The sequence below is a fragment of the Lepisma saccharinum genome, chromosome 1 (assembly GCF_977018435.1).
Source record: "Lepisma saccharinum chromosome 1, izLepSacc3.1, whole genome shotgun sequence".
Classification (NCBI taxonomy): Eukaryota; Metazoa; Arthropoda; class Insecta; order Zygentoma; family Lepismatidae; genus Lepisma; species Lepisma saccharinum.
In genome coordinates this window covers 80877127-80904445 of record NC_139229.1, presented here as the reverse complement: position 1 = coordinate 80904445, position 27319 = coordinate 80877127, and the positions used below count along the sequence as shown (strand labels likewise).

Sequence of the window (27319 nt, the reverse complement as noted above, 5' to 3'; positions counted from 1 at the left end):
GTGTTTTGTTTTCTCAGTCAACTTTTGTCCGCCGCGGCAGCCTGCAACATAACAAAATGTAAGTCAGACAAGATATATGTAATATTTCCTAGGCTATAAAGATTGCAGAGTGCTAAAACGTAATGAGCTAATTGTACACGTGGATCATCAAATATAGATTTATTTGTTGAGCTAAATCATGAAGCTCAACTATAAACATTTTGTATATTTGACCGAATCTGCGTTAAGCATACTTAAGTTGCTAAATAGTTATGCTCATTATGTGATGAAATAATTACTGAACGTGAAATACGTGTAGTACACGAATGAATATGTGTGACATTTTAGTTATCTTAGAGGCGTATGTTTTATTTATTACTAAAGTATCATAAGAAATGAAAAACGAGAGAATTTTCTTGATCAAACCACACGCAGTCCACTAAGTCTGTGCTCTGAAGTAGTATTTGAAGATAACCTCTAATTTAAGAAGTACGTTTTCAAGCTGCTTTTAACATTGGTACTTGTTTACTATCCGTCGGACAGATTGGTACTACTTTACTATACCGGAGACACCTATCAATGATTTATTTCGCAATTTTTTTACATTGCTAACGTACTATTCTGAATTGCGGAACATTAGTTTAGCTGAAATAATGAATTTCTAACGAAAATGTCTATTTCTTACATTAACGAGTACTTACTGGTGTTCCTTATTTCCCACAAACCATCCACGGGTAGCCCCAAAAACCATTGATGTTAGCCCAAAAATTCACGATAGCCCCACTAACCATCATGGGGACGAGGTATGCCTACTAGGTTAGGCCTGTTAGGTTAGGTTCCATTAACACTCCTTTCGTTCAGTTTAGCATATACGGACAATACGAGAGCGTATTGTGCTCTCGTGCAGAAAGCAAATGGCGGCAGCAGCAATAGCGCATCGGAAATAGATTTTCGTAGAAAACCACATGCATTCGCATTAAAATGGATCAAAACTAAATTCCCGAACATCAACAACGCTACAGAAAATGATTTGCGTAAGTACTTTCTCCTGTAAATTTGAAGAAATCCGTCTCCAGTATAGTAAAGTGTTACCGACAGATTTCTTCAAATTTACAGGAGAAACTACTTCTGAAATCAGTTTCTGTAGCATTGTCAAAGTTCTGCGAGGTATTTTCTTTCGCGGAAACTGAAAACTTCACCATAGAATGCTGCAGAACAAGAAATTATCACTTTTTATGTAAGGAACTTGCATTTTCTGTAAAGCGACAACATTTTGCCGTTGTTTCCATTATGTACCTGCAGATGGCGCGAGCGTCGAAAGTCACACGGTCTCGCAACTGTTTCCAAAAGTGCCCTTTTTTTACGAGAATTTTTTTTTTTAAACTACTTAACTAACCTTGCTGGAAATGGTCCGTGGAGCTATCGTGAATGGTTTTTGGGGCTATCCACCAATGGGGTGTGTGGCTATCGTGAATGGTTTTTTGGGGCTATCCGTCAATGGTTTGTGATGACATAATGAACACGAAAGTAGGTGTTTTTCGGTTAAGAAGGTTGAAACACTGAATAACCACTACAAATAGACAAAACACAAGCACGATGCGCGATGATCCATGACGAGTGTACGCCATATTATCTGTTACCCAAGTGGAACAAGGAAGACAAATAATGACTCTTAATATGAAAAGTTGACACTATTTTATGGAAAAAGGCATAACTTCACCTCAAAGAATCTTCCGCAATGCAGAATAGGTAAGTATCAATGCTAAAATGAACCAAATAAACGAGTGAGAGGTGTTCGGGCTATATCGCATAATTACTGAAACGACTGACCATAATAAGTTCCTGTAGTATTGTCTAACATTGGGAAGGTGTTTTGTGTGAAATTCAGGTAAGTTTTCTGTATACTGGAAATGGATTTCTTCAAATTTAAAAGTTTTGGGCTCATTTGGGGGCAGGTGACTATGGCCAATTTCAAACATGCCTTTGACAGGGAGTCTATAGAGAAAGCTGTGGAGCCGGAGCGGAGGCGGGGCCACGTTAGCAGTTGGGGGTGTTATGTCAATTACCCCAGGGGCGGAGCTCGGAATCTGTGCAAAATTTGAGTCAAAAGTTTGAAACGAAAATAATTTTTTGTTTAAATTTAGCACTGATTCCGGGATGGATAGCCCCAAAAACCATTCACGGAATGTTCCGCGAAGCAGATAGGTAAGTACGAATGTCAAAAATTGACGAAACTCAGATGTTATAGGTGTCCGACGGATAGTAAATAATTACTGTGGAAGGTAGCCACTGAGTTGAGGTACCCTTATTACCACCCAAGCTCTACAACTAAATCTGTGTAATCTGTGATAGAAAAAGATGCAGTGTGCCTTGAAAAAGAAAGTATGTCATTTTGAAAACTTTGGAAGCTTTTTTTGACAGAGAACTCCAAACTGTAAGTTCATTTTTTAATTCTAGTCAGTTTCATTGATCCGAGATTTCCGTAAATAGCCTGTACTTTGTGGCATTGTTGTTATGTTCCTGAATATAAATATAAATCTGGCTTTGAATCTGTCTTAAGTATGCAGGTTCTTTTTCAAAGCAAAATGTATCACTATTGCCTGGTGACATTAATTAAGATGAATGAACCATTCAGGTTCTTCATGAATCATTTAGGGGCCTTCCTGATGACACAGTGGTAGCATCATTGCCTTGTAATCAAGAGGTCCTGGGTTCGATACCCGGTGGATGCACATAGTGGTTCGGATCCCACTTTAAACTGTAGGTTCAGTCCCAATTAGCTTTACTGTGCATAAAGTGGACTTTAAAACACCAACTCATTCATGAATCGTTTACAATTTTAAATCGGAATGGTAATTTTTTGTCAATTTCATTGCTATCAGTAAAAACTTTGTATTAAAATAATAATAAATATATTAAAATTCCTATTATATTTCAGGTAAGATTCATATGAGTAATAGTGTCAGGCCAGGTATAGTTGAGTTGTGCGTGACACTGTCAAAATGATTCGAATCTCTGCTCTGAATGAAGAAACAGAAGATGAGAGTGAGGGAGAGGAGGAGGTGCCATCAGCAACCAAAGAAGCACAGGAGGAAAAGGCCTTCTCTTTGTACAACAAAGCTTTGGAGTTACAGAGAGAAGAACAGTTGGAAGAAGCAGAAGCTACTTTCAGGGAGGTTTTGAGCAGCAAATTAGTTTCTGAGGTAAGACTTTTTCTTTTGCAACAAACAAAAGCAAGATGCTGTTTCTTATTTTTTACTAACAGAAATGTTTTATTAAAATAATTTTCATATAGCTATAAGAAATTGCTCACAAATCCATTTTTTACACAATACTGCCACAGAATAAATGAAAAATTTTAATTTTCAGGACAGTACACCCCCCCAGGAAGCTCTTTTTTATAACCCTGCAGAATACCTGAAGTCTGGAAAAGAAGCTGAAGTTATTAGCCAGCAGTTAATAACTTCCAACCTGTACATATTGTCATTGTCTCGGTTCTACTTTCAATATTCCCACAGTAGTTTAATCAGATAGTGAATAAAAGTAGTGTCAGAATGTTAAAACATTATGTGTTTAAGAAATGTGGTTCTTGTTTACATATGAGAGTCATCCAGAAATAAGTAATGTTTTGGTGTAAAACACAAACGACAAATGATGTGTGCAAAAATTTATGGTATAGAAACTACATACCTTACTCTACGCTTGCACATATTCGCCTTAACCATTCAAGCATTTATCATAGCTTGATACCAGTTTGTTGATACCGTGATTGTATTCTGTTGCCACCAATGTATTCAATCATGTTCTGACAGCGTCTGAGATCATCACCTCTCCCTCAATTTGAGCCAAACAGTGAGACTGTACATACCAGACGAGTACGCATACATTCACGGTATTGAGCTGTGAGTCCGAACATGTGCGACAAAATTGAGAATCCAGCCAAGTGTGAGGTGCAGAGTGTGGTAAGGCTTCTGAATGCAAGAAAAGTTTGTGCTTGTGAAATCCACAAGCAAATAACAAAAGTGTACGGTAATGATGTGATGAATGCCACTTAACCACAGCTCATGAACTCGTAGACACTGTGACTACATGGTTGAATATATTGGCAGCAATTGAGTACAATGGTGGTACTAACAAACTGGTATCACACCATGATAACTGTTTGAAAGGATATGGCGAATATGTGGAAATGTATATAAGATATGTAGTTCTTGTACCATAAATTTTTTACACATATAATTTGTCATTTGTATTTTACACCAAAATTGTTCCTTTTCTTATCGATGACCCTCGTCATATATTATTGGATTGTTTTGTAATATAAGTGCAACAAGCAATACACATCATTAAGAAGAATTATATGACTATACAGTTTATCATATTTGGCATCTAAATGCTTTGCATTTGTTACCAAATGCCAACTAAATGCCATTTTTGTAAACATTTCACTGGTTTCTATATGTTCTATCCAAGATAACTTCTAAGCCATTGTAAAGAACCACAAAAATAAATTCATGTCAATTTTGTAAAATAATATGTAGCTACATACTAACTATTCTCAAGAGCTTCTTAATATTTTGTACATACATAAAACTAGTAAAGTGTTGAAACAAATAAAGTGCAGTTGTAACCGATCTTGATGCACCCCTATAAAAGTTGACCCACCCTCGCTTGGGAAAAAAAGGGCGGCAAGAGACATTAACGTCTTTTCTGGGGAACGGTTGATGTGTGTTACAGAGAGGACAGTCCGAGTCAAGCATTGATACGGTTAGGATCCGTGTTACGTTTGTTATTGGTTTCGCGAGCCGTGAAAAACTGTGAGTGAACTAATGGTCATGATCTCTGCCGGAAAGAGAGATAGTGTCTAAAGGACAAACTGTAAGTGAACTATCGGCCATAATCTCAGCCGGAAAGAGAGATAGTGTCTAAAGAATAAACTGTGAGTGAACTATCGGCCTGTGCAGTATCTCTACCAGTACCTGAGAAAAGGTTACTAAAGAAGAGAGGCTACATGTTTATTATGAACCAACGACAGGAGGATTAGAAGATTGAAGACGTCGAACTCGGTATCATCAAGATTTCTGCTTTCTTCCCCAACTCCCCCTAAGTGTTCACTGTTAGTGTTTTTCAGCGTGTTTATCGCCAAGTGAATTGAATACCTAAGTTGTTACATCGAAGACATAAGTACTCAGTGAAGTAACCACTAAGTTTGGTCTAATATCTCAACAAATTCACACCGGAAGCTGACTAATCTGTGTATTCCGGAATCATTTGTAAACCGCAGAAGTCAGGTGCCTGGGCCTTTAATAAATATTCTATTTTGTGGTGTATCAATACTTAGATACTTAAATATAAAAATTCACTGCTAGTCTCCTTTTGTGTTATTGACGTTGTTTGATGGCAAAAAGAATACATTTGCACTAGTAAAAGCAAAACCAAAGAAAAAACGTTATACAGTAATATACATCATAATTATTTCATTTGCTCCTACTTATATGCATGTACCCTTCATATACTTACAAATTGTAAAAGTTTTGCATATTATTCTGTTTTCAAAATTGTGTAATCAATGTGGCCGTTTCCTCCAACAGGCTACACAAACTGATGGCAAAGAGGGACTGACTCAGCCAGCTCTTGTATTAAAATACTCAATCCTCAAGAATTTGGGTAACAATCTTCTCCAGCAAGGCAAACTGAAAAGGGCCCTGGAACATTATGTTGAGGTTTGTATAGCAATATACTAGTACATAAAATAACTAAATATTATGTGCTGACACCTTAAAGACACCTAAAAGATGCAAAATTATATATTTAGTGCTTTACTTTGATACCACTAAACTAGTTTTGTTATAAATTCAATAAGTAATGGTTGTTTACGAAAATAAATAAATCTTAAATTACAGATATTGTGATTTATCTTCAGTTTAATATTTGCTTCTCGATAGTACAATTGTGCTACTCAAAAATCCTTAGTTTTGCCAAAGTGTCTGTATTTGTATCAGTATTACATGTAATTTTTTCCTTTTTTTTCTTCTTTTGTACTTAATGCTGAACTGCATAATCTATAAGATAACACAAAGTGCGGCAGCGTTCATAGCATAATTTGCATAGTAAATCATGATGATGCTGGCAACAGTGGCGTTATACTGTACATAAATTGCCATTTACACTTTACTTTAGTTGTTGTTTGTTGTTACTCTGTGCAGTGTGGTTGCTAACATGGAACAGTGGAATGCAAGAGTGTGCATGGATTTCTTGTGACAGACCTTTGGACTGGTTTTCTTAAGCAAGAAATATTCCAAACGTACCCTGCCACGATCTTGGAACTGAAGGATCGCATCAGATATGTCGTTGCCAGTAAACCCACAAATATCCCATTACTCGATTTGACACTGCTTGTAAGAATTTTTGGCATGCCACGGCACTCATTTTCCAAGGGTCATAGTCAAACAATAAGTGGTAAATGGCATTGTTTTCTACACAATTAGATACTACTAAAGTCATTCAATAAAAATACATTCCCTGATATTCTTGGAGTAATAAAATGAAGAAAAACCATGATGGGCAGGCATGGGTGAGGATAAAGAAAATTATGGGGTTCTTGTTGGGAAACTTGATGGTAAGGAGACCTGTAGGAAGGTCAAGACAGACGTGGAATGACAAGATTAAGATGGACCTTGAAGAAATTGGCAAGACTGTCCAAGAGTGGATTGGTCTTGCCCAGGATAGGTTCGTGGAAAACATACGTTGCTGCAGCAATAAAACTTTATGTTTAAGAATGCCAGAGTTAGTGTTTTTTTCTGTTGCAAGAATGAAAGAATGATTTTTTCTTTTCTCTTTTTGATGAGACTTTGTTTGCATTTCAGGCACTGCAGTTAGATGACAGTGATGTCACATTGTGGTACAAAGTAGGCACTGTTGCCACCGAAGTCTCTAACTTCAATTTGTCATGTTTGGCATTTCAGGAGGTAAGGATGGGGAAATAATTACAAATTGTGATTTGTATCATAGAATATCCGCTCGGTTTGGGAATATCGGCCCTGACAAAACTTGTCAGATCCTGCTCATGAAATATCTAGAATAAGAGTTTTACATGAAATGGTAAGGAAGCTGGCCTTTAGATAGAGGTGACTAGAGGCCAAGTGAGGGGATAAAAGGGTGTGAGGAAAGCGACACGGGATCTTTTTACTTTGAATCAACGGAGAAGCAGGATCTACTGGTCTATTTGTAAGCCGAGCAGGGTAAGCTATTCTTCACCCTAATCTGCCATTCGCATTGCTCAGTCAAAGTGTCAAAACTCGAAACATGCTTTTACTTTAATGTAAAGTTTTGTGTTCATACCTGGCCCGTTCAGGGCTGTCTCTACCATAATTAATCATAATTCGGGATGGGCTAGTTACCTCCCTTCTTACTTTTTTTTATTGGTGTTGTTCATAAGTAATGTTGGATTTCAGTATCAAAAATCAATGCATGTGTAAGAACAAGAAAAAAAATTTCAAAACACAATCCATTGTCTTAAATAGGAAACTTTTCTTTTTGCAAATGCAGAAACACAGAAAATTTTTTATTGTTGCAAAAAGAAATGTTTATGTATTGCAGTACATGTTTTGAACTCATTTTTCATCGATTTGAAGCTGCAGAATAATGAAAATTTGACATAAAATGCGAATTGTGCCCTTTTTTACAAATTTACACACATTTTGGACTAACATATGAATAAATTATTGTGTAGATGCATTAGTCATGTGTTTTAGGCTTAATAAATAAAATGAACCATATTTACGCACATATAGCATGCACATTTTGCATTCACAAGCAAAGTAGCGTGATTATGGCAGTGACTACAGTCACACTGGAGCCATGACATAGGAATTTGTCATTCCGTAGGCCATTTGACCTCCAATTTGATACACTAGTTTAAAAACAAAGTGAAGGTATAATTTTAGGTGTATTTGGCATAAAAGAGTGCAAAAATAATGCTGAAAAATCAAAGTCCTTCATCTCTAACCAAGCCAAATTTGTTGCAGAGGGTGTGCCAAAATGCATTCTCACCCTAGACATGGAAATCTATAGCTACAGCACTGAACCCCACTAATAACAAGTGATAAAATCTTGTTGTCAGTAACATTGCTACCCTATGTAAAAGTAAATGTCAGTCATAATTATTATTACACAAGAATTAATCATTGATTTCATGTTGTTAGGGACTCAGGTGCAGCCCAAACCACTGGCCATGCTTGGATAATCTGGTAACATTGTTGTATGTTACCTGCGACTACCTTACCTGCCTCTTCTACATTGCACGTGGACTTGAAAGGGATCCAGAATACTTGAAAGGATTGGCTTTTAGGGACCAAATTTTGAAGGAGCTGCCATCCTATGCAGAAAGATTCAACGCCATCTTCAAGGGCTAGTAAGTACTTACACATATAAATCTTGTTAAATGTTGCTGTACACAACTTAGTGTACAGAATGAATTTCCACAAATAGTTTTAAATTACTGTTCTTGGGGTAACAGTTTGTTTTTTATTTTGTGAGGATTCTAGTTAGGAGAGACATGTTGATTAGATTCAATTGAGAAAAAAATAGTTTACATACTTTCTAATGCATGTGCAATTACCTATAGATATACATAGGATGCTCTGTATGTTGAGGTATTCATTTGAGCTGAGCCGATATCACTTTGAATTGATAATCTTACTCATTCCAACTGATACCGATTCTAGAAAATTGTAATAATTAAAAGTTACTAAAAAATAGTGATTTATATTAGTGTGTAAATATTCATCTGTCCTCCTCCGTAGTCAAGCGGGTTAAGGCGTTCACTCTTCTTGAGATCGATCGCTGCGGGACGGCGTAGGTTCGAATCCGGCTCTGGTCGGAATTTATTCGGCCTACGTATAGGGCCGGTGGCAACCCACCATCGTGAGGAAATTGGGGAGCTCCGAGTGAGTGAGCGTAATCCGGTCGAGAAGACCTACTATAATGGCTGGGGATACGTCGGGCTGACCCCCCGACTATTCCAATACTGGTTGAAGATCTCCACGCTTAGAGGTGACGAAGGAAAGCGTGGGAGGGAGATCGGCAGTCGGTAGGTATGCCTAGGCCCTTCATGGGCTGTTGCGCAACGGATTATTATTAAATATTCATCTAATTATAAACATAAATTTTTGAAGAATTTCGCTTCAAAACATTCAAGAATTGAATCAGAATATTAAAATATATGTTATGTAATCACAAAATCTATTTTTCCAACCAAAATAATAATAATAATAAAACATTGAAATTTACGTTTCCAGGATAATTAGTCACCGTGAAAATGTCATGAGTAGGGCTTGGAAGTTGATGTCCCCCCCAAAAACTTATGGACTGACCTTAAAATTATTTTAAAATGACCTAAAAATAATTTTTGTTCTTAAGATGAAAGCTTCATTTTTTATAAATTACAAGAGGAGTGCAATATTTTGATAAAACTCTTTTGGTGGTTTAAACTACTGAAGCAAAGGGAAAAAACAATTAAGTGCTAATGTAGTTTATTGATTTTTTCTGTATATGTTATCTAACTTTTAGAGTGGACCTTGTACGATACAGTAGTCAGTCAGCATCTGAAATTATAGTTGTTATACTTATTCTTGTTGTGACTAAAACCACAGCAAGGAAACCTCAAAGTATTTCAAGTTTGCATTGACCATATTTTTGATGAATGATGTATTTGTTAGGATAGGATATTTAAATATGGAAGTTATGTTAGCAAATGCATGAAGCATCAGGGACAGAACAAAAAGAAACATCAAAAATTATAAGAAAAATGCAACAAAAATACTGAAAAATGACTTTAAAGTCAAAAGGTCCGGAAAATGAAAATCAATGCAAAATAAAAACTGTTTTCTGGTTGTTACTAAAGAGAAACTGACTACTATCGGTTTAGCATTGTCTTCAAGGCCCAGAAAAGAGAGATTTTTCATCAAGTTCCTTGCTCTAGTCATGAGGATTTTTTTTTTTGCAGACCCTGCGAAATATCATCATGCCGGAAAGTATTGGTCGGTGTCTGTAAATAAATTCCAACTGACACATACTGATATGAATGGATAGTTATTGGCTCCGTTGTGTTATTGTTTTCCGTGACATAATTAAAATGAGTGATTTCTTTGTAGTGATATATCCAGTGATGCAGAGTATGATGTGGAAGAGGGTCAGGTGCTCATTGATGAGGCTCTTGAGCTACGGAAGAAAATAGAGCCGACGTATATTGAACCTAGGCCTACTGTTGTGGATCTTGTTAAATCCTTAGATGAGTTCACGTGGCATGCTCTGGGAGAAAGTTTGAATGCTACCTACAAACACATTTCCAAGTCTGATTTGGTAAGCTTGTGTTTTGCATTTCCTCAGTGTTGCTCTTTGTTTCTGATACCAGGCCACAAATAAAGTTGCCTGTTCGAAACAATGGATTGTGCTGAAACTTGATATAGAGGTTATGGGGAAGTGAATACTGATGAAAAAAATATTAGTTCCAATTTGCACCACCAGGTTGAAATGTGGCACTGAAATCTTGTGCACAGTGAACAATATTGCTGGAAAAGCTTTGCGTGATCACACTGTCTTACGCTTCCAATGTGTCATTTACGTTGACAGGGGTCATATTGAATACTGATGTATGACATAAACTCAAATTACTCGTTACTTGACCTGGTGGTGAAAATTTGAACTATTTTTTTATTTTTTATTCATGAGCATTCGTTTCCCCATGGTCTCCATAGCCTTTACACTAAGTTTCGCCACAATCTGTTGCTTCAGATGGGCTCCAGAGGGCTCTGGGTACGGGAAATTTAATTCTAAGTGCTACATTTGCACCTGGTGGAGTAAGTAAAGTGTTCCCCTGTGCTTTGCATCACTGCATGGAGGCATATAGGGCATGTGGAGTTAGGTCTCCACATTTTCTTCATCACGGCTGAAGTTGGGCATCACACAGACATTCCTGACTGCCTTTACCCCCACAGTTTCCTCCAGGTGCTGAGTGGAACCGCTTGAACAGATGGAAAAGAATCCCGGTTCTCCCCCACTGAGGATCGAACCTGGATATCTCGCATGGTAACCAGATGCCGTAATGACTAAGCTAACATGTTACTAGTATTTAAAATGTGGTGGAGAAAATTTGAACTATTTTTTTCTAGTCACCATTCACTCCCTCATGGTCTCTACAGTGTCTATACCAAGTTTCAGTGCAAACTTTTGCTTTGAACAGGCTCCTGACTCTTCTGAATAGGGCACTTTTAAATGTTGGCGCCTGGTATGTAAACGTGTGTGTGTGTGTGTGTGTGTTAAGAGTATTTTCTTAATAACATAGTAATGTGTTTCATTAATTTGCTTTCACTGTTTTGGAATAGTCAGTACATATATTGTACAAAAATAAATATACCAAACATGTCATTTTTGTCATTTTTTTTCGTATGTACAGTATTAGACTGCATCATTATGAACATTTTACTGTTACAAAGAAAGCACTAATTTATCTAGGCAACTGCTATTCTGATCTGACAAATTAATGTAAACCCAGCTTTACACTGTTTCTCAGGCTCAGGTGTATTTTTAGGTAGGGTGGAAGTGTAAAGAGTTCAATCATAAGTTGAAACGTTTTCCCTGATGATCTCCAAAACAGGGTCAAAAGCTAGAATTTATAGTGTTACTTGGGTTCGTGCTGTATTTGTATTGTGTGGTGAGCTAAGTTTTCATACAGTATAATTAAAAAAGATGGACTCAATTTCATACGGCTATATTTCCTGAACTATGCATTCTATGTGAATGATCTGCATAACAATGGAAAGAGGAGGTCCTAAAGTTTAAAATACCACCTCTAGAGTGTTCGTCTAGCATACAGCCGTGACTTCCGTGGGCTATTCACAAAATGCTCTTCAATTTCATTTCATGTTCCCTTCTGGTCGGCCGGTCTTGTGCCTATTAACGAAGCAACCCGTTTCATCAAATTGCCGATTCCAACAACAAATGCTTTTCTTTGTTGGAGGTTCTGTTGAAGGACAAAATGCACGCTGCAGCACAGTCACAAACTCAGTTTTAATGAACTCAGGAACACACACAAAAAAAATCTTGCTCTGAATAGTAGCTATTCATTCTGCTCTCAACTGACACTGCTGCACGACTGGCAGTGGTATTTGGAACTTTAGAACCTCTTCTTTCAAATGTGAGGTAGATTTTTCACATATGATGTATAATTCAGGAAATATAGCTGTATGAAATAGTCCCATTTTTTTAAAATCATGTGTATAACAATGATACTATGCTTGAATATAGGATTTATGGATGATTTACACAATCTCATATTCAGCGTAAGAAATATACAATTTGTTTATTCAGAATTTTAATGGAAGTTGATTGATTTAGTTTATTTTACTTGGCATTTTTGTTCTAAGTAATAACTAACATTGGCAATTCTTTTGTGAATGGTTGCAGTGTCGGTTTGCTTAATAGGATAGTATAATCTATATTGTAATATTTTCTTATTGTAGAGTTTTTCCTGTAAAGTAATTTTGAAGCATGCTTCTTCAAAAGAAGAAAATCGTTCAGAAGATGAAGACATGCAAGTGGATGACCAGAGGTTGCTAGACGCTAGCTTTGGTGACAGTCAAAGGACATCATATCATACATCACAAGATGAGGAAATGTCAGATGCCCAAGGTAAGAAGCACCAAATTATTTGACTTCATTATGTGAACTGACCTCTTTGGCAGAGTGGGTAGTAGAATTGTGCTATGTCATCATGGGTACAGGGTTCGAATCCCAACATGGGCATGGTGTTCTTTGCGAGTGTCCCTTCAAACTGGCGTGTACTAATGTTGGAACAGTATGCTACGTTCTCCGGGGTGCCTACTACACCTACACTAGTAAGTTTGCGGAGGTATAACCCAACTAGCTTGGCAACAATTGTTCAGTAGCACCAAACGCACTGCAAAGGTTTAACCATCATGCTAACATTTTCTCCAGTGGTGGCATGAGACTATTTAACTCAGGGTTCGGGAAAAAGTACACTGTCTAAAGTTAGAGAAAGTTTAATCCTTAACCGGGCAACCAGTGTCTTATCAGACACTGTTGCTTATATTTTTTGTCACATACTCCAAATGATACTTCCTGCGAACATGATATTTTTTAACTCTTTGTTTCTCTCTCTTATTTTTTTTTTTCATTTCACAATATTTGACCGATAAAGAAGGTCAGGCGTAAAAAAAATATTTTCCATTTCATTTACATAAACGGGGCAAGCAGTGTCTGTCGGACACAGTGTACAATTGTTATGTAAGGAAGTCTACTTGAATATGTATTAACAAATGTTTAATAATAAATAAAAGTATTTAATAACACGTCACATAAAAATATTAATGCTAAAATAGAAAAAATGAAAAAATATGAGCAAATAAAACAATTTCCTCACACTACCTTCCGGCCTAACATGTTTCATATACTATTCTGCAAAAATTACAACAACATGCAATTACGATGATGATGATGATGAATACAAGAATTATGGACATAACAATGATGATTAGGTTAAATATCACGTTACTCGCTTCTTTCCACAGCGATGAAACATAAAAATCTTGCATTAGGAAGGGCAAGATCCATTTAAAACAATGCAGTGTCCGATAGACACTGCTTGCCCGGACACGTTACAAAAATAGCTTGTTCAGATAAGGGTTTTATAACCGTAGTGGGATACACTTATAGCCACTGTAAACGGTGTAAATTTAGCAGATGCCCATGTAGGATATTACACTCACTGGCACACTATGGGGGGAGAATGGCTTCTGCAAACTGCCGTAAACTGGGAACAGGTACACTACTGTTGCTGCCCTGTGCAGTCGTAACCGTACTACCAACACTCGTTAGGAATGTGCAGACTTCTGTAGCTGCAGGCTTTTTACAGGGAAACTGTTGGCTTCTGGGGGAACTAGGACATCTATTAAGGTCACCCTCACGATAACCATCGTACTTTAACTGACCTGTAAAATTTACCTTCTGAGCGGTTGCCTAGAAACCCAATGCCTCAATCCCCAGGCTGGGTGCCACTTGTTGATAGAGGAGGAAACCTCTCGCAGCAAGCGGAGTGGGTCCTCTCACCCTAAAGTGGAGTTTATCTCTCTCAATTGTAAACTGAGTGGAGACTTCTCTCACCCGAAAGTGGAGTGGGTTCTCTTGCCCAGGGGCAGAATTAAACCTCTCTCGCCTGAAAGCAGAGTGCAACTTCTTAAGGGTACTTGGCCTCTCGCAAGAGCGGAGAGCACCTTTCTCCCAGGTCAGTTTTTAAGAGATCTTATCGTGAGCCAACCTGAAAGCCAACTGCAGAAAATCTGCTGTGTGGCCCGGTTCAGAGTAGCGCCGTTGATGCGAACTACGTGGAACCGTGCAAGAGCAGGCAAGGCCATCTCTACGGCAGTAGATTGAACTACGTGCTCAAGGCATAAATGATAAATACATATTATAATATCAAACATGTGCTAAACGTTAGTATACAATTATTAGATTAACATTACATATCCTTTGTGACCTCGCAAGGCCTTATTAACAAAATGACAGAATAATGATAAGTTAATACTGATAAACAGGGCACATGATACAGTTTCCAAAAAAGTTATTAACACATCTAACTTTGAACAAGTAAATAAAATAACTTTGACCATAATAACAATGGTTATATATACACAGAGTAAATAAACATTAGTCCTACTAATGAGTATGATCTCTCAGGATCATTACAAGTACTGATACCACAACTACATAAGCCCATATCATTATTAGTTCACCAGGGCCTCCCTGATGCCATAGTGGTAATTCTGTCGCCTTGTAATTAAGGGATTCCGGTTTCGATACCTGGTGGAGGCGCAGTGGTTCGGATCCCATTTCATAAACTGCAGGTCAGTCTCGATTAGCCTATCTGCATAAAGTGGACTGAATTAACAATTCAAATTTAGTTCGTTAGTAAATTTTGTTAGTTTCAGAAAGGGTAATCCTGATATGTACAATCTTCTCTTGACAGGGAACCCAGACAGTGAAAGAGAAAGGGAGGGGAATGGCATGGAGAGGGAAGAGGGAGGTCTGATGGATGAAGAACAGCGACGAAGAGGTACCAAACGGAGAAGAAGCCTCATATTCCTGGAAATGTGGGAAGGCAAGCGAAGATCTGCAAGAGTGAGAAGCACGGTGGCCAGGAGGGAAACTGAGAAGGACGAAATCTCCATCGGAGACTTGCTGAAAAGATTTCTTCCTCTTTCTCTCCTGTGAGTACATCATAGACTGAGAATTTCTATGTAATATGTGTGTTTATTGTAAAACAGATTTTAAAAAATAATTGCTTTGTTGTGCATTTTGACAAAAATGTAGGGATGGCCTATACCGATATTCTACCAATCGAATATGAAATTTCGGGCCTCCCCGATGGCGCAGTGGTAGCGTCGTCGCCTTGTAATCAAGGGGTCCCGGGTTCGGTACCCGGTGGAGGCACAAGTGGTTCGGATCCCACTTTAAACTGTAGGTCCAGTCCCTATTAGCCTTACTGTGCATAAAGTGGACTTTAAAAAACAACAACAAATCAATCAATATGAAATTTCAAATTGTCCTTGAATGTGAATGGTTCATTGACCTTAGTGACCTTAGTTCGAGCCTTCCATTCTCAAGTGTATATAATCAAATATCATTTCAATGTGACAATAATCATAGATATATATGTGTAAAAATCCACCCTGGTAGTTTCAGCCATAATCATCTATTCATTTTTATATATTGCTATGTATTGATAAGATAGATGAAAGCACATTTCGACATGGAGATGATGACTATGTTCACTTATGTTTTAATTTCACTGCATCGTTCACTTCACAATACATATTTGAGGGCCCACTACTATAGATTATGGTTATACGTGTACTACTGGACTGCCGTTTCTTTGAGCAAAGAAACTCTCAATAGCATGAAGTGTAAAGTACAATGATGTCACTTAAACATTACAATTCTGATATTTCAGACCAGAGTTCATCAGGGAAGAAAAGCCAAAGGAGTCGCTTGACATGGATGACTCAATGGACACCATGGATCTATATAGGCTATTTGAGAAGCAAGACAATTCAGAGAGCTCCAAAAACAAGGAAGAACATGAAGAAAATACACAGAAGGAGGATGAAAAGAAAGAAAAATCAGAAGATGAAAATTACTTCGGCACCGAGAAGGAACAAACCGACGTAGAGCTCTTTCTCAATGCTAACAAAGACAACATAGGTGTCGTTGAGGTCTTGATGAATTATGTGATTTCCCTCAGCTCAAAGGATGGTCTCAAGTGGCCAGACACACTCCTTGCAACTTACGTAGAGGCATACGAGAATATGAGGTAGGTGTATTATATTGCTATCAGGCTGTGATGAGGTGTACTGTTAATAGCAGTTAATATTTGGATGACTATGAAATAAAAGAAAAAGTTGAAAGTGTTCCTTTTCACCTTAAGCCCTTTTATTTTTTTATTAAATCTCTATTTGTTCTTATTGTAGAAATAATGAGTCAGTTTCCTTTTAACGCTGAAAACTTTTAAATTTCTTCTACGATTCAGCACATTTAGTGTGCATCTTTCTTGCTAGCTATATGAGTGAAATATTCAAGACAAGACACGTCTGCTTTACATGGAGTAATTTGCAAACTGTTGTTTCTTGTTGAGAAACCTGTGGTAAGAGACCTGTAGGAAGGCCAAGATGAAGGAGGGATAAAGTTTGAGATGGACCTACAGAAAACTGATAAGGATGGTAAAGATTGGATTAATCTTGCACAAGATAGGGACAGATGGAAGGCTTGTGTTGCTGCAGCCATAAACCTTTGGGTTTAAGAACTCTACAGAGTTAGTTACTTCTGATATGTAACATTGCTACATGTTTTACATTGAGTCATTTCACCATTCAAATGCAGGCTGCCATGGTGTGAAACATTGCTGTTGATTGGATTGTTCCCAAGTGACTTGTCACTTCTGTATGCAAATTCTCTAAGATAAGCAAATATCACAATGTTAGAGAGAGAACCTTGATGGTTTACCTACATTCTCTGACAAGGTAAATGTAAGGTAAGGTAAAGTTTCCCATGCATTTTGTATCATGCCATGAAGACACACATAGGGATGTGGGAGTAGGGCCCAACACATTCTTGATCTTGGCCATTTTTGGAGGTGATGAAATTAGCACCTTTACCCCCAGTGTTGGGTCTCGAGTTAAACTCAGAGCCAGAGCCGTTTTATCCGGAGAGAAGTCCAGAAAATTTTTGCCCATAGTACACCCACCCCAGGAATTGAACCTGGGTCTCTCACGTGTCCTGGATCCAGTGGACTGCAAGGTAGCAAAAGCACGTTAAGTGTCGAGGATGCTTGACCAATTTCTGGTGATGTTTCTGTTTCTGGGTTAGGTTAGTCTCGACCTTGAAAGATTTCGCCCCGCAAAACCATGCACCCGAACCCCATCTCGAGGCCTAGGAGGTGTGGAGGGTAGGTAATATCCGGGGAGGCTCGTCAGGGTGCTCCCCAAAGAACAGACCACCATAGCTCCATTCTCTCGAAAGTATTATTATTACTACTACTACCACCACCTACTACTACCATATAAAATAAACAAAGTTTCTGAACCAAATTAGAACCTAAATGTAGATGGTTCTTGCACTAAAATTTTGATCTTCCATTCACCACAAATGCACCTAATTGTAACACCACTATTACAAATATTATTTTCTGTCTGTAGTTTTACGGATTCTTAGACATGAAAGAACGATGAGCTAACTCTTTGTTGCAGGCCTCACGTTGCTCATCCCTGCCCTATCACCAATAATGAAGATTTAGATTGGCTTAAAACAGATGCAGTCATATCACTAATGTATGGAGAATTGTTCTTGGATAAGTGGCTCACCTCCAAGGAAAAGCTGTCGAAAAATCATAAGTGAGTATTTTTTAACTCTTTAATTGAAAATTGCTTTAACTCTGCTTTCAAACTGTGAAGAAATGCAAAGATTTAATTCATATTTATTTAGGACAAGTGCAGAGAATGCAGTTGGAAATAATGTCTAGAACAATCATTGAATTACAAATAAAATCTGGAAGTACATGCTGGCAGAGTACCTTGTAAGTACCACAAAAACAGCATGACCGCAAACATTCATCAGAAGAATGGTGTTGATACCAAACATGAAGAATAGTTGAATTGATATTGAATTTATTAGAAAACTTCTGAAGTGATGTAAAGCTGTATCTGAGGAGGGAGGGAATTAGCAAAAATATCAACACCAAAAAATTGCAAGATGTTGAATGGTCAGGGTATTTATCAACATCCATCTCTGCATTTTATATTATTGTATTTTGATATTCACATACATCATCTACCTTTCATTTGTATCACAGTGTTTTTCTTCCTATGTTCTTGAAATTTGTGGTCAAGTGCTACCACTGTATATGAATACAGTATCATTCTCTTGGCTGTATTTGCTTTGATAGTATTTAGAATATTTCCTTTATCAGAAACAGAAATAAACAAATTCATGGCAGAAATATGGTTGAATTCTCATCAAATATATAATAATTCCATGTGTCTTTTGCAAAAAATAAAAAAATAACCAAATAAAGTAATTTTTCACAAAAAAGAGAACTAGCTAGCTATTACAGTGGATCCCCGATTTTACATTTCCCCGCATTATACATTGAATGTTCACGGTCCCAACAGAGCAAAATGCTGTAAAATTTTCCTGATTTTTACATTTTTCTGCATTTTAAGTTTTTAACTTGTTTCCCTGAAAAACATAAAATCTTGGTTCCACTGTATATAGAGTCAATCCATATGAAGTGGTACAACATGCTTGCTTGACCATTTTTTAAAAATTATATTTTTTCTGTGGTGTTAGCCTCATATGTTGACAGTTCAGAACCGCTGTTATTTATTTTCACTATCACCGATTTGAAGATGACGGGTATTTTTTTATCATGGCGCGCATCATTTTCTCCAATTGTAAGCATCAATGGCAACTTTTTTATCCGCTCTGGTAAGCCCTAGGACAATGAGACAAAATCTGTGATGTTAAGCATATTATAGGCTACAATTATATTTGTATAATCAATATCCTCAATATTATTCCTTCATAATACATTTTAAGGTCAAAGTTGTGTATCCTAATTGCTCAAAATGACATTTTTGGACATTTGTTTTAGGGGAAAGGCAGTTTGTTTAACACTTTTTTTTTTTGTGCAAGTACCTGTGAACCAATAGTGTGTGTCAAAATTATTTGAAGCTTGAGACTTTAATCCTTCTTTTTCTACAGGGTCATAAACATGTACTTTTAGTTAAATAATTCCAAGTTCAGGGTTAAATATCTCTGGTGGGCAGTTGTTTAAAAATCTGAAATTTGTATACAATACAGTACTCCATGATAAGTAACTTCAGTAAACATTTTGAGTATGAGATTCAATTGGTTTAAGAGATACAAAACTCGTGAAAAATTCAATATTTTGCATTAAATATGGTATGCCTAATTTCATTTCTTATTAACATTTTGTGTTAAAATTCTGGAAACTGTAAAGCTGAAGAAGTCTCAGCGTATGTGAGAGAATGGAATGCAAGGCCACGTACTGCAACTGATGGAGGTTATCGGAATCGTGTTCAGCTGGGGGTTTCTTTACGAGCATGAAAGCCCAAGATCGCACAGTATTGATGTCTACGCATTCATCCCCATAAAATACCTTCAGTCTCAGATGAATGTCAATTTGTAGCACATTTTCTGCGGTTTGAAACTCTATCGTGGCATGCTTCTTCAGGCGCTCCACCGACATTGCATGGTTACATGCTGCCATTTTCCTCGCTATAGTTCAGCACCCCCTGGTGATAGAAGTTTGAAAACTTCAATGGAGAAGCAGGAAAGTCTTATAAGTGCAATGTATGGTTGCTCAAAATCCAAAATGCATTTACAAGGTAACAAAGAAAATAAAAACATAGGATGCTCTACTTTTCAGCACACCCTCGTATATATACTTTATTGCAGATCCATTTCAGGATTGTAATGTTGTTGATTGAAATTCCAAATTACAGTCAGTTTGCAGAATTTAAACACAAAATGTTAATAAGAAATGAAATTAGGCATACCATATTTAATGCAAAATATTGAATTTTTCACGAGTTTTGTATCTCTTAAACCAATTGAATCTCAAACTCAAAATTTTTACTGAAGTTACTTATCATGGAGTACTGTATTGTGTACAAATTTCAGATTTTTAAACAACTGCCCACCAGAGATATTTAACCCTGAACTTGGAATTATTTAACTAAAAGTACATGTTTATGACCCTGTAGAAAAAGAAGGATTAAAGTCTCAAGCTTCAAATAATTTTGACACACGCTATTGGTTCACAGGTACTTGCACAAAAAAAAGTGTTAAACAAACTGCCTTTCCCCTAAAACAAATGTCCAAAAATGTCATTTTGAGCAATTAGGATACACAACTTTGACCTTAAAATGTATTATGATGGAATAATATTGAGGATATTATACAAATATAATTGTAGCCTATAATATGCTTAACATCACAGATTTTGCCTCATTGTCCTAGGACTTACCAGAGTGGATAAAAAAGTTGCCATTGATGCTTACGAATGGAGAAAATGATGCGCGCCATGATAAAAAAATACCCGTCATCTTCAAATCGGTGATAGTGAAAATAAATAACAGCGGTTCTGAACTGTCAACATATGAGGCTAACACCACAGAAAAAATATATTTTTTTTAAAAAATGGTCAAGCAACCATGTTTTACCACTTCATATGGATTGACCCTATATTTGGGTAAGAATGATTTTTTTGTCAACATCCCCACAATTGCATCTTGCTAATTTTCTGCTTCATTTATAGTATATGAAAGGGGCAAAAAATGCTTGGATTAAAATTTGCGTGTTTTGTAAAAATATTGTTTTGTATATTGTAGATATTTACCTTTTTTTCCATTCCTTTTTAATCTTAAAGTGCATTAAAGTTAAATTAACTATTGTTCTTTCAAATATTTAAAGATTTTTGGCACCATTCGCATGATAGTTACGTGTACCATATTTCAGTGCCGATGAAAAGCTATCAAGTGAGCTAGTGATGGAGGACATGGGATATATGATATTTATATCCGAACGAGGTGGACTCTTTGGTGCTAAGTACCTGAATTATCTGTTACGACTCTATTGGCTCAAGGCTCATGTTTTCTTGTATCAAGGAAGCACTGAAGTTGCAATTCAATCTCTAGAAACTGTAAGTACTATAAAAATATCACTAATATTACTAATTTCTATTTAATTTTATTCGGACTGTCCTGGATCTTGCATCACCAAAAATAAAAATTATATCGACGTGTGCGCCTCCCCGATGGAACAGTAGTAGTGTTGTTGCATTGTAATCAAGGGGTCCCGGGTTCGATACCTGGTGGAGGGGCACAGTGGTTCGGATACCACTTTAAACTGTAGGTTCAGTCCCGATTAGCCCTAGTGTGCATAAAGTGCACTTAAAACACCAATTCAATCAATCAATATAACCACGTGTATACAAGATAAAGTATGTCGAAGAAAAGTGCAAAAGTTGTACGTGTACAAGTAGTTGAAATTTTTTCTTCCAACATTTCGTAATCTTCTTTAGTTCCTCCTTCACCTCTGTCCAAGGATTGACATTAACCGAAGAAGGAAACAGAGAAGTTTCCAAAACAAAACATTGGAAGTAAGATTTGTAGTTAAATCACTTTTTGAGTAGACACAGTTCTGGGTTTTTAAGGAACCCATTGAAAGCAAATGAACCTGCCAGGCCCACAACCTCCTTTTTTTTTTTAACTAAACATTTTTATAAAAATAGAAAGTAAATTATTTCCTAGGGTGTTACCAATGTTTATTACTTTTGTTCATGAAATCATAAAGATAACATACATAGGTGCGCCATCAAACCCCTCAATCCTTTCCTTCTTGGGATGCATTTTCCAACATGACACTCTGCCTGTAGCAGTGTACAATTGCGTGGTGACGATAGTAAGGTAAAGTAAAGGTAACATTCCCTGTACATGTAGCACCGTGCCACGAAGGCACATTTGGGACCCCACACATTCTCGATCTTGGCCATTTTGGAGGTGATGTGATCATCCCTAGGTACCCATTGATTTCAGGCTGAGTGTCACATGCTTTATGCAGGGACAAGGCCGGAAAAATTTCAACGTTAGATCACCCACCCCCAGGAATCAAACCCAGGTCTCCTGCGTGGCAGTCAGATGCCCTACCAACTAGACCACCACCACAGCTCTTGGTAACAATAGTAATTTTTGTAATTATTTTAATTACTATGTACATAACTGCATGCGTATAAAGCAGAAAAAGCATTTATAGTTATTAACCATACACTTGCCATATCATGCTACAACTTTAGTGAAGTATAGAATATGTGTGTGACACTCGTGCAATAATTGTTCCTTCTTTTATTAATGATGGTAATTTTTGTAACTATTGAATATCTGCATCTATATAAACAACGAAGGAAATAGTGATTCAAGACAGGGGTGCCCATTCCCCCCCAAGGCCCATGATGCACTCCCCCCAAAAGGCAGAATTTACCCCCCCCCCCATTTATGTCGAATTAATTACTCAAATTATTTTTGTCTGACAAAATTTGCAGAAAAATATAATACCAGAGTTGCAACCACGTATTGTTGTCGGGGGGGGGGGAGGAGGACAAGTACCAGGATAAACATACCAATAATAATAATAATAATAATAATGGCATTATTATTATTATTATTATTATTATTATTATTATTACTACTACTACTACTACCACCAGCACCAGTAATAGTAGTATCAAAGACGTTATTATCCTCATAAATTACGCAAAAAGGGGTAGAAGTCTGTGCTAAAGCATTTGTTTGGAACAAACTATTTGAAATACTTTTTCAACACCGTCAATTTCATATTAGCTAATAATGGAAATCAAGCATACAATCTGTATTCTTGAATGGCAGAAAATGAATGATAAATGCATTTCGAAGATACATGTGTAACTTTCATGTAAAACATATGCAACATGGATCGACATAAAATAAGAAAATACATATATGTACAAGTTAACACTAAATTGTGTACGTATTCAAAGCTTATTCAATACAAATATACAACACATATTATTTAAATTTATTACATTACAGAAAACAAGCAGATTGCGACGAAGTGAGCAAGAAAATTTTTAGATCCAATTTTTGCAATTGAAAACAATATTGATTTAATAGGTCGCAAATAATTTCACTGGATGCCATGGCATTCTCTCTTTTACAACCTTTTTTTTTAGATCATTTGGTGCCCATGGTTGACTCCCGTCGCCACTAGCTACAGCTCTGAACTTGACGAAAACGAGAAAAGCACCCCAAGGTAGCGTTTTGTCTCTGCTGCTGTTCTCCATGTACGTAAATGATATATCTGGAACCTTTCAATCAACAAATTACCATCTGTACGCTGATGACGTCCAATGTTATTTGTCGTTCCCTAAAACAAGCATCAATATGGCCATAAAAGCCTTAAACGCTGATCTTATGAACGTCTCCAAGTGGTCTCAGGCAAACGGTCTGCAAGTAAATGCTGAGAAAACTAAATGTATTTTAATTGGCTCACGTCAGCTCATTTCCACAACAGAGAAGTCCTCCATCCCTGACATTCTTGTCGAAGGAAACCCCATTTCATTGTCGGTTTTGGTTAAAGACCTGAGAGTCGTTGCGGACGAAAATCTCGCTTGGAGTGGCCATGTGAAGGCCATATGCAAAGATTCCTACGCAGCATTACACTCGCTGTATCACCTTAAATACATTTTACCACAAGAGGTAAAGAAAACACTTGTGGAGTCATTAGTTCTGTCTCAAATAGACTATTGTGACTTGACGTATATTGACCTCAACGGTGAACTAGCAAGACGTCTACAGCGAATACAAAATGCATGTGTGCGCTACATTTATAATATTAAATATTTTGACCACCTAACCCCGGCTTTGAAGGACCTAGGCTGGTTCGACCGTTCCACTCGCCGCTGCTTCCACATTCTTACAGCACTCTACAAAATAGTAAACTCACGAGAGCCCTCCTACCTACTTTCTCGTTTTCAACCCCGTAGTGCAGCACACACCTTTGCCACCCATTCAAGAGACAACTCTCTGCTGGCCATTCCCTCCCACAAGACACTGTTTTATGGAAATTCCTTAACGGTCACTGTTACCAGAGCATGGAATGACCTCCCCAATGACATAAGAAACTCTTCTTCTCTTGGCCAATTCAAATGAAAATTAAGAAATCATGTTCTGGAGTCAACTTACCAGTACTGAAAACAGGGAAATAAAATTAAACCTTCGTGTAAACTTGTAGGACCAACACCCACCTACAGTACTTTTTCTCTAATTTGAGTATGTTTTCATAATTGGGAAAAGAGAGACGCAGTAGTATATAAATACGGAGTACTCACTTTTTTCCGCGAAGCTGTTTTTTCTTCTTTTTCGATTAATTTCATTGGCCACTGCCACCATCCTCGTTGGAACTTGCTGCACTGTTGCTTGGCGTGCGTCTTTTGTTCGTAGTTCTCTGGCTGCCGCTAGGTGCACTGTGCATCTTGGTGTGTCGTCTGCTATTTCCAGGCGATAACTGCTGTAGTAGGGGAATCCAAGTGTGGTGCGCTTGCCCACTATCGATGTTTAGTTCGTGCGGGAAGTGCATTATGGCGTGCGTTTCCTTGATTTTGGTGTCTATGAGCGTGTGGGCGGTGTGTTTGACCCGAATCTTTTGAATTTTATGGCTGGTGGCAGTGGCCACTGAAATTAATCGAAAAAGAAGAAAAAACAGCTTCGCGGATAAAAGTGAGTATTAGTTTCTCCGTATTTATATTTGAGTATGTTTGTTGTGTGTGTGTGTTTATGTTTTACGTGTATTTTTTTACTTTTCTTAGTGTGCATGTATTTTTCTGTTTCTATTTTTTATGTTGTTTTTTTTTTTGCATGTTTTTCTTTTATTTTTTCTTGTGTTTTTCTTTTTTTGGTATCTTAATGTTCTTAGTTTTTATATATTTCACAAACAGCTATAAAAATCAATTTATAAAATGTAAAGTAGAGATGGTTAAGTGGAAGAAAAAGCTTGTGCCTTAATTTCGCCATCCAAAACAAGGAGTAAATAAAATAAATAAATAGTGTTAGCGAAGCAAGCAAGAAAATTTTACAAAATGAATTTTTATTTGCATAAAATTTTAAATTGAAGAGGTAATTGCTCATCTGTGCCCCCCCCCCCCCTTGCAGGTGCCCTTCACCATCATTGTTTGTCCCCCCCTTGCCCCTTTAGAATTGACTTCCATCGAAGGTTGGGGGGCAATGACCCCCCTGTGGTTGTGTCACTGTATAATACAGACATATTTAAGCAATATATGTTTACTTTAGATACTTTAAGCTCTCTGCCATTGTTAGTGTCAACCTTATTCTGCACAGTTTGTCTGCTTGACTAACCTTGTATTAATGCAAATACCACGCCCCGTCTGCTCCATCCAAACCGATTCTAAAGCCGTAAGAGGTGGTGTTTCATTTCAACCCTATCACCGCGATCACCCACAAGTAGATAGAAGAACTATACATAATAACTAAAACTAAAAATCAATAAGTCAATCAAACAATATGATCCCCCTCATTTTTGTGTGAAGATATATAGAATTGGTATAAAATTTTGTCCCCCCCCAAAAAAAAAATTCCCATGATGCAGGCGCGTCATGAAACCTCCCTGGGGCCACCTTTGATTCAAGAACAAATAGGTTTCTTGAAGCTCAGTAATAATTCACCTTTAGGTAAATAAGTTTCTTGTTCAGTGTGGTTAATTAATAAATAAATAAATAAATAATTGAAATTAATGCCAGGTATACCGTAACCTTTAATGTTTCCAACTCAATAAGTTTCATCATCAGTAACAGGAAGTTCAATGACCCTCCCCCAGTAAAAACACTAAAAATCTGAGGTGTGGTTCTCTCACAGTATTTAATATGTCGGTCCTTAACCTTTTTAATTACGAGCCCATTTTGCCAAGTAAGCTTGCTGTGACCGGGCCAATTTTTAGCAAAATGCAGAGTTTCATTTAGATGACTGTAGATCGGAGGCTAATTGCCCTAAACAGAGGAATGAAGTACCATTATACGCGGAATGAACCATAGGTTTGGACTATATAAAATATATGCACATTGAGTGTATCTATGGATATGGTGGGAGGGGAGAAACTGGAAAATTCCAAATTTTCTGAAAACAAAAAAGCCTCCCCCTCCCTGGACATCAAAGTACAGGACATTGTGAAAATACACATGGAAATGATCGCAGGCATGTTTGTAACAAGAAAATAATTGCACTATTATCATAGGAGTAGAGGCATGCAAATTTCGTTTTTGACGAAAACACGAAATATGAAATAACATGCTGTAATGTTCATTTTCATGTTTCTGAAAGGTGTGAGGTGCATTTTTCTACCCTGGTTTGTCACAAAATAATAAATGAACTGCAAAATGTGAAATATACTCTTAAACACGAAATTTACCTTTATATACTGACGTGACACTTTCTGAAGTCTGAAGTATCCTGTGAGTTATGCAATTCACGGAAAATTGATTAATTCTGCTGTAAATATTTGAGAAACAAAAATGGACCGCTTTACACAGGAATAAACTTAATACTCTGGTAACTACATAAATGTGCTATTAGAAGGGGTAACTTTATTTTGTGTAATAAGTGCAGTTTTTAAATCAAATTTAGTATTATATTCACAATTTTAAAACCAAAATGTCATTTTATGTAGCACTTTTGACGTGATTATTCACCGCTATAATACCGAAATTTTATTTTATTTGCCGCTTTTGAACCCGAAATCGACTCTGTTTTTGTACTGAAATGTTGCTTTTTTATTTACCAAAAATATGTGCCTCTACATATGAGCAATAGAACACGATTTGTACCTCCCAAACAACATGTCTGTGCACCACTGAAACTTGTCAATGCACAGCCACGCACTACAAGAACTTTTCACTGCACAACCACGATTGTGAGGGGCTCAGAACCGCAAAACTTCTTAAAAGTGTGTTATCAGTCTATTTTTGGACGTTGCTGGTCACATTGCAGTTACGTGACGAACAGCTGTATTCGGATATAAGGATTTCTCTTTCCACCTGTGCTTTGATCATTTCCTTTGTTAGATGCCCCTTCTTCCACTCCTCTTTGCCGAAACTGAAAGTACTTGCCAACTTCCTGCTACTGACCAGCAAACTATTCCCAAA

General features: G+C 37.1%; 1 protein-coding gene across 3 annotated transcripts in view; it reads left to right on the top strand.

Annotated features, from left to right (window-relative positions):
- The window catches only part of LOC145996919 (calcineurin-binding protein cabin-1-like), a 108793-nt gene continuing 81474 nt past the window's right edge, over window positions 1–27319 (top strand). For all 3 annotated transcript variants that reach the window (XM_083133504.1, XM_083133498.1, XM_083133492.1), the window contains exons 1-11: window positions 1–58; window positions 2918–3182; window positions 5571–5702; window positions 6846–6947; window positions 8184–8392; window positions 10134–10341; window positions 12501–12669; window positions 15023–15263; window positions 16007–16366; window positions 17799–17942; window positions 21091–21274. In XM_083133504.1, coding sequence (XP_082989630.1) covers window positions 2982–3182; window positions 5571–5702; window positions 6846–6947; window positions 8184–8392; window positions 10134–10341; window positions 12501–12669; window positions 15023–15263; window positions 16007–16366; window positions 17799–17942; window positions 21091–21274 — 1950 coding nt within the window. In that variant the 5' untranslated portion in view covers window positions 1–58; window positions 2918–2981. The remainder of the gene's footprint in view (window positions 59–2917; window positions 3183–5570; window positions 5703–6845; window positions 6948–8183; window positions 8393–10133; window positions 10342–12500; window positions 12670–15022; window positions 15264–16006; window positions 16367–17798; window positions 17943–21090; window positions 21275–27319) is intronic.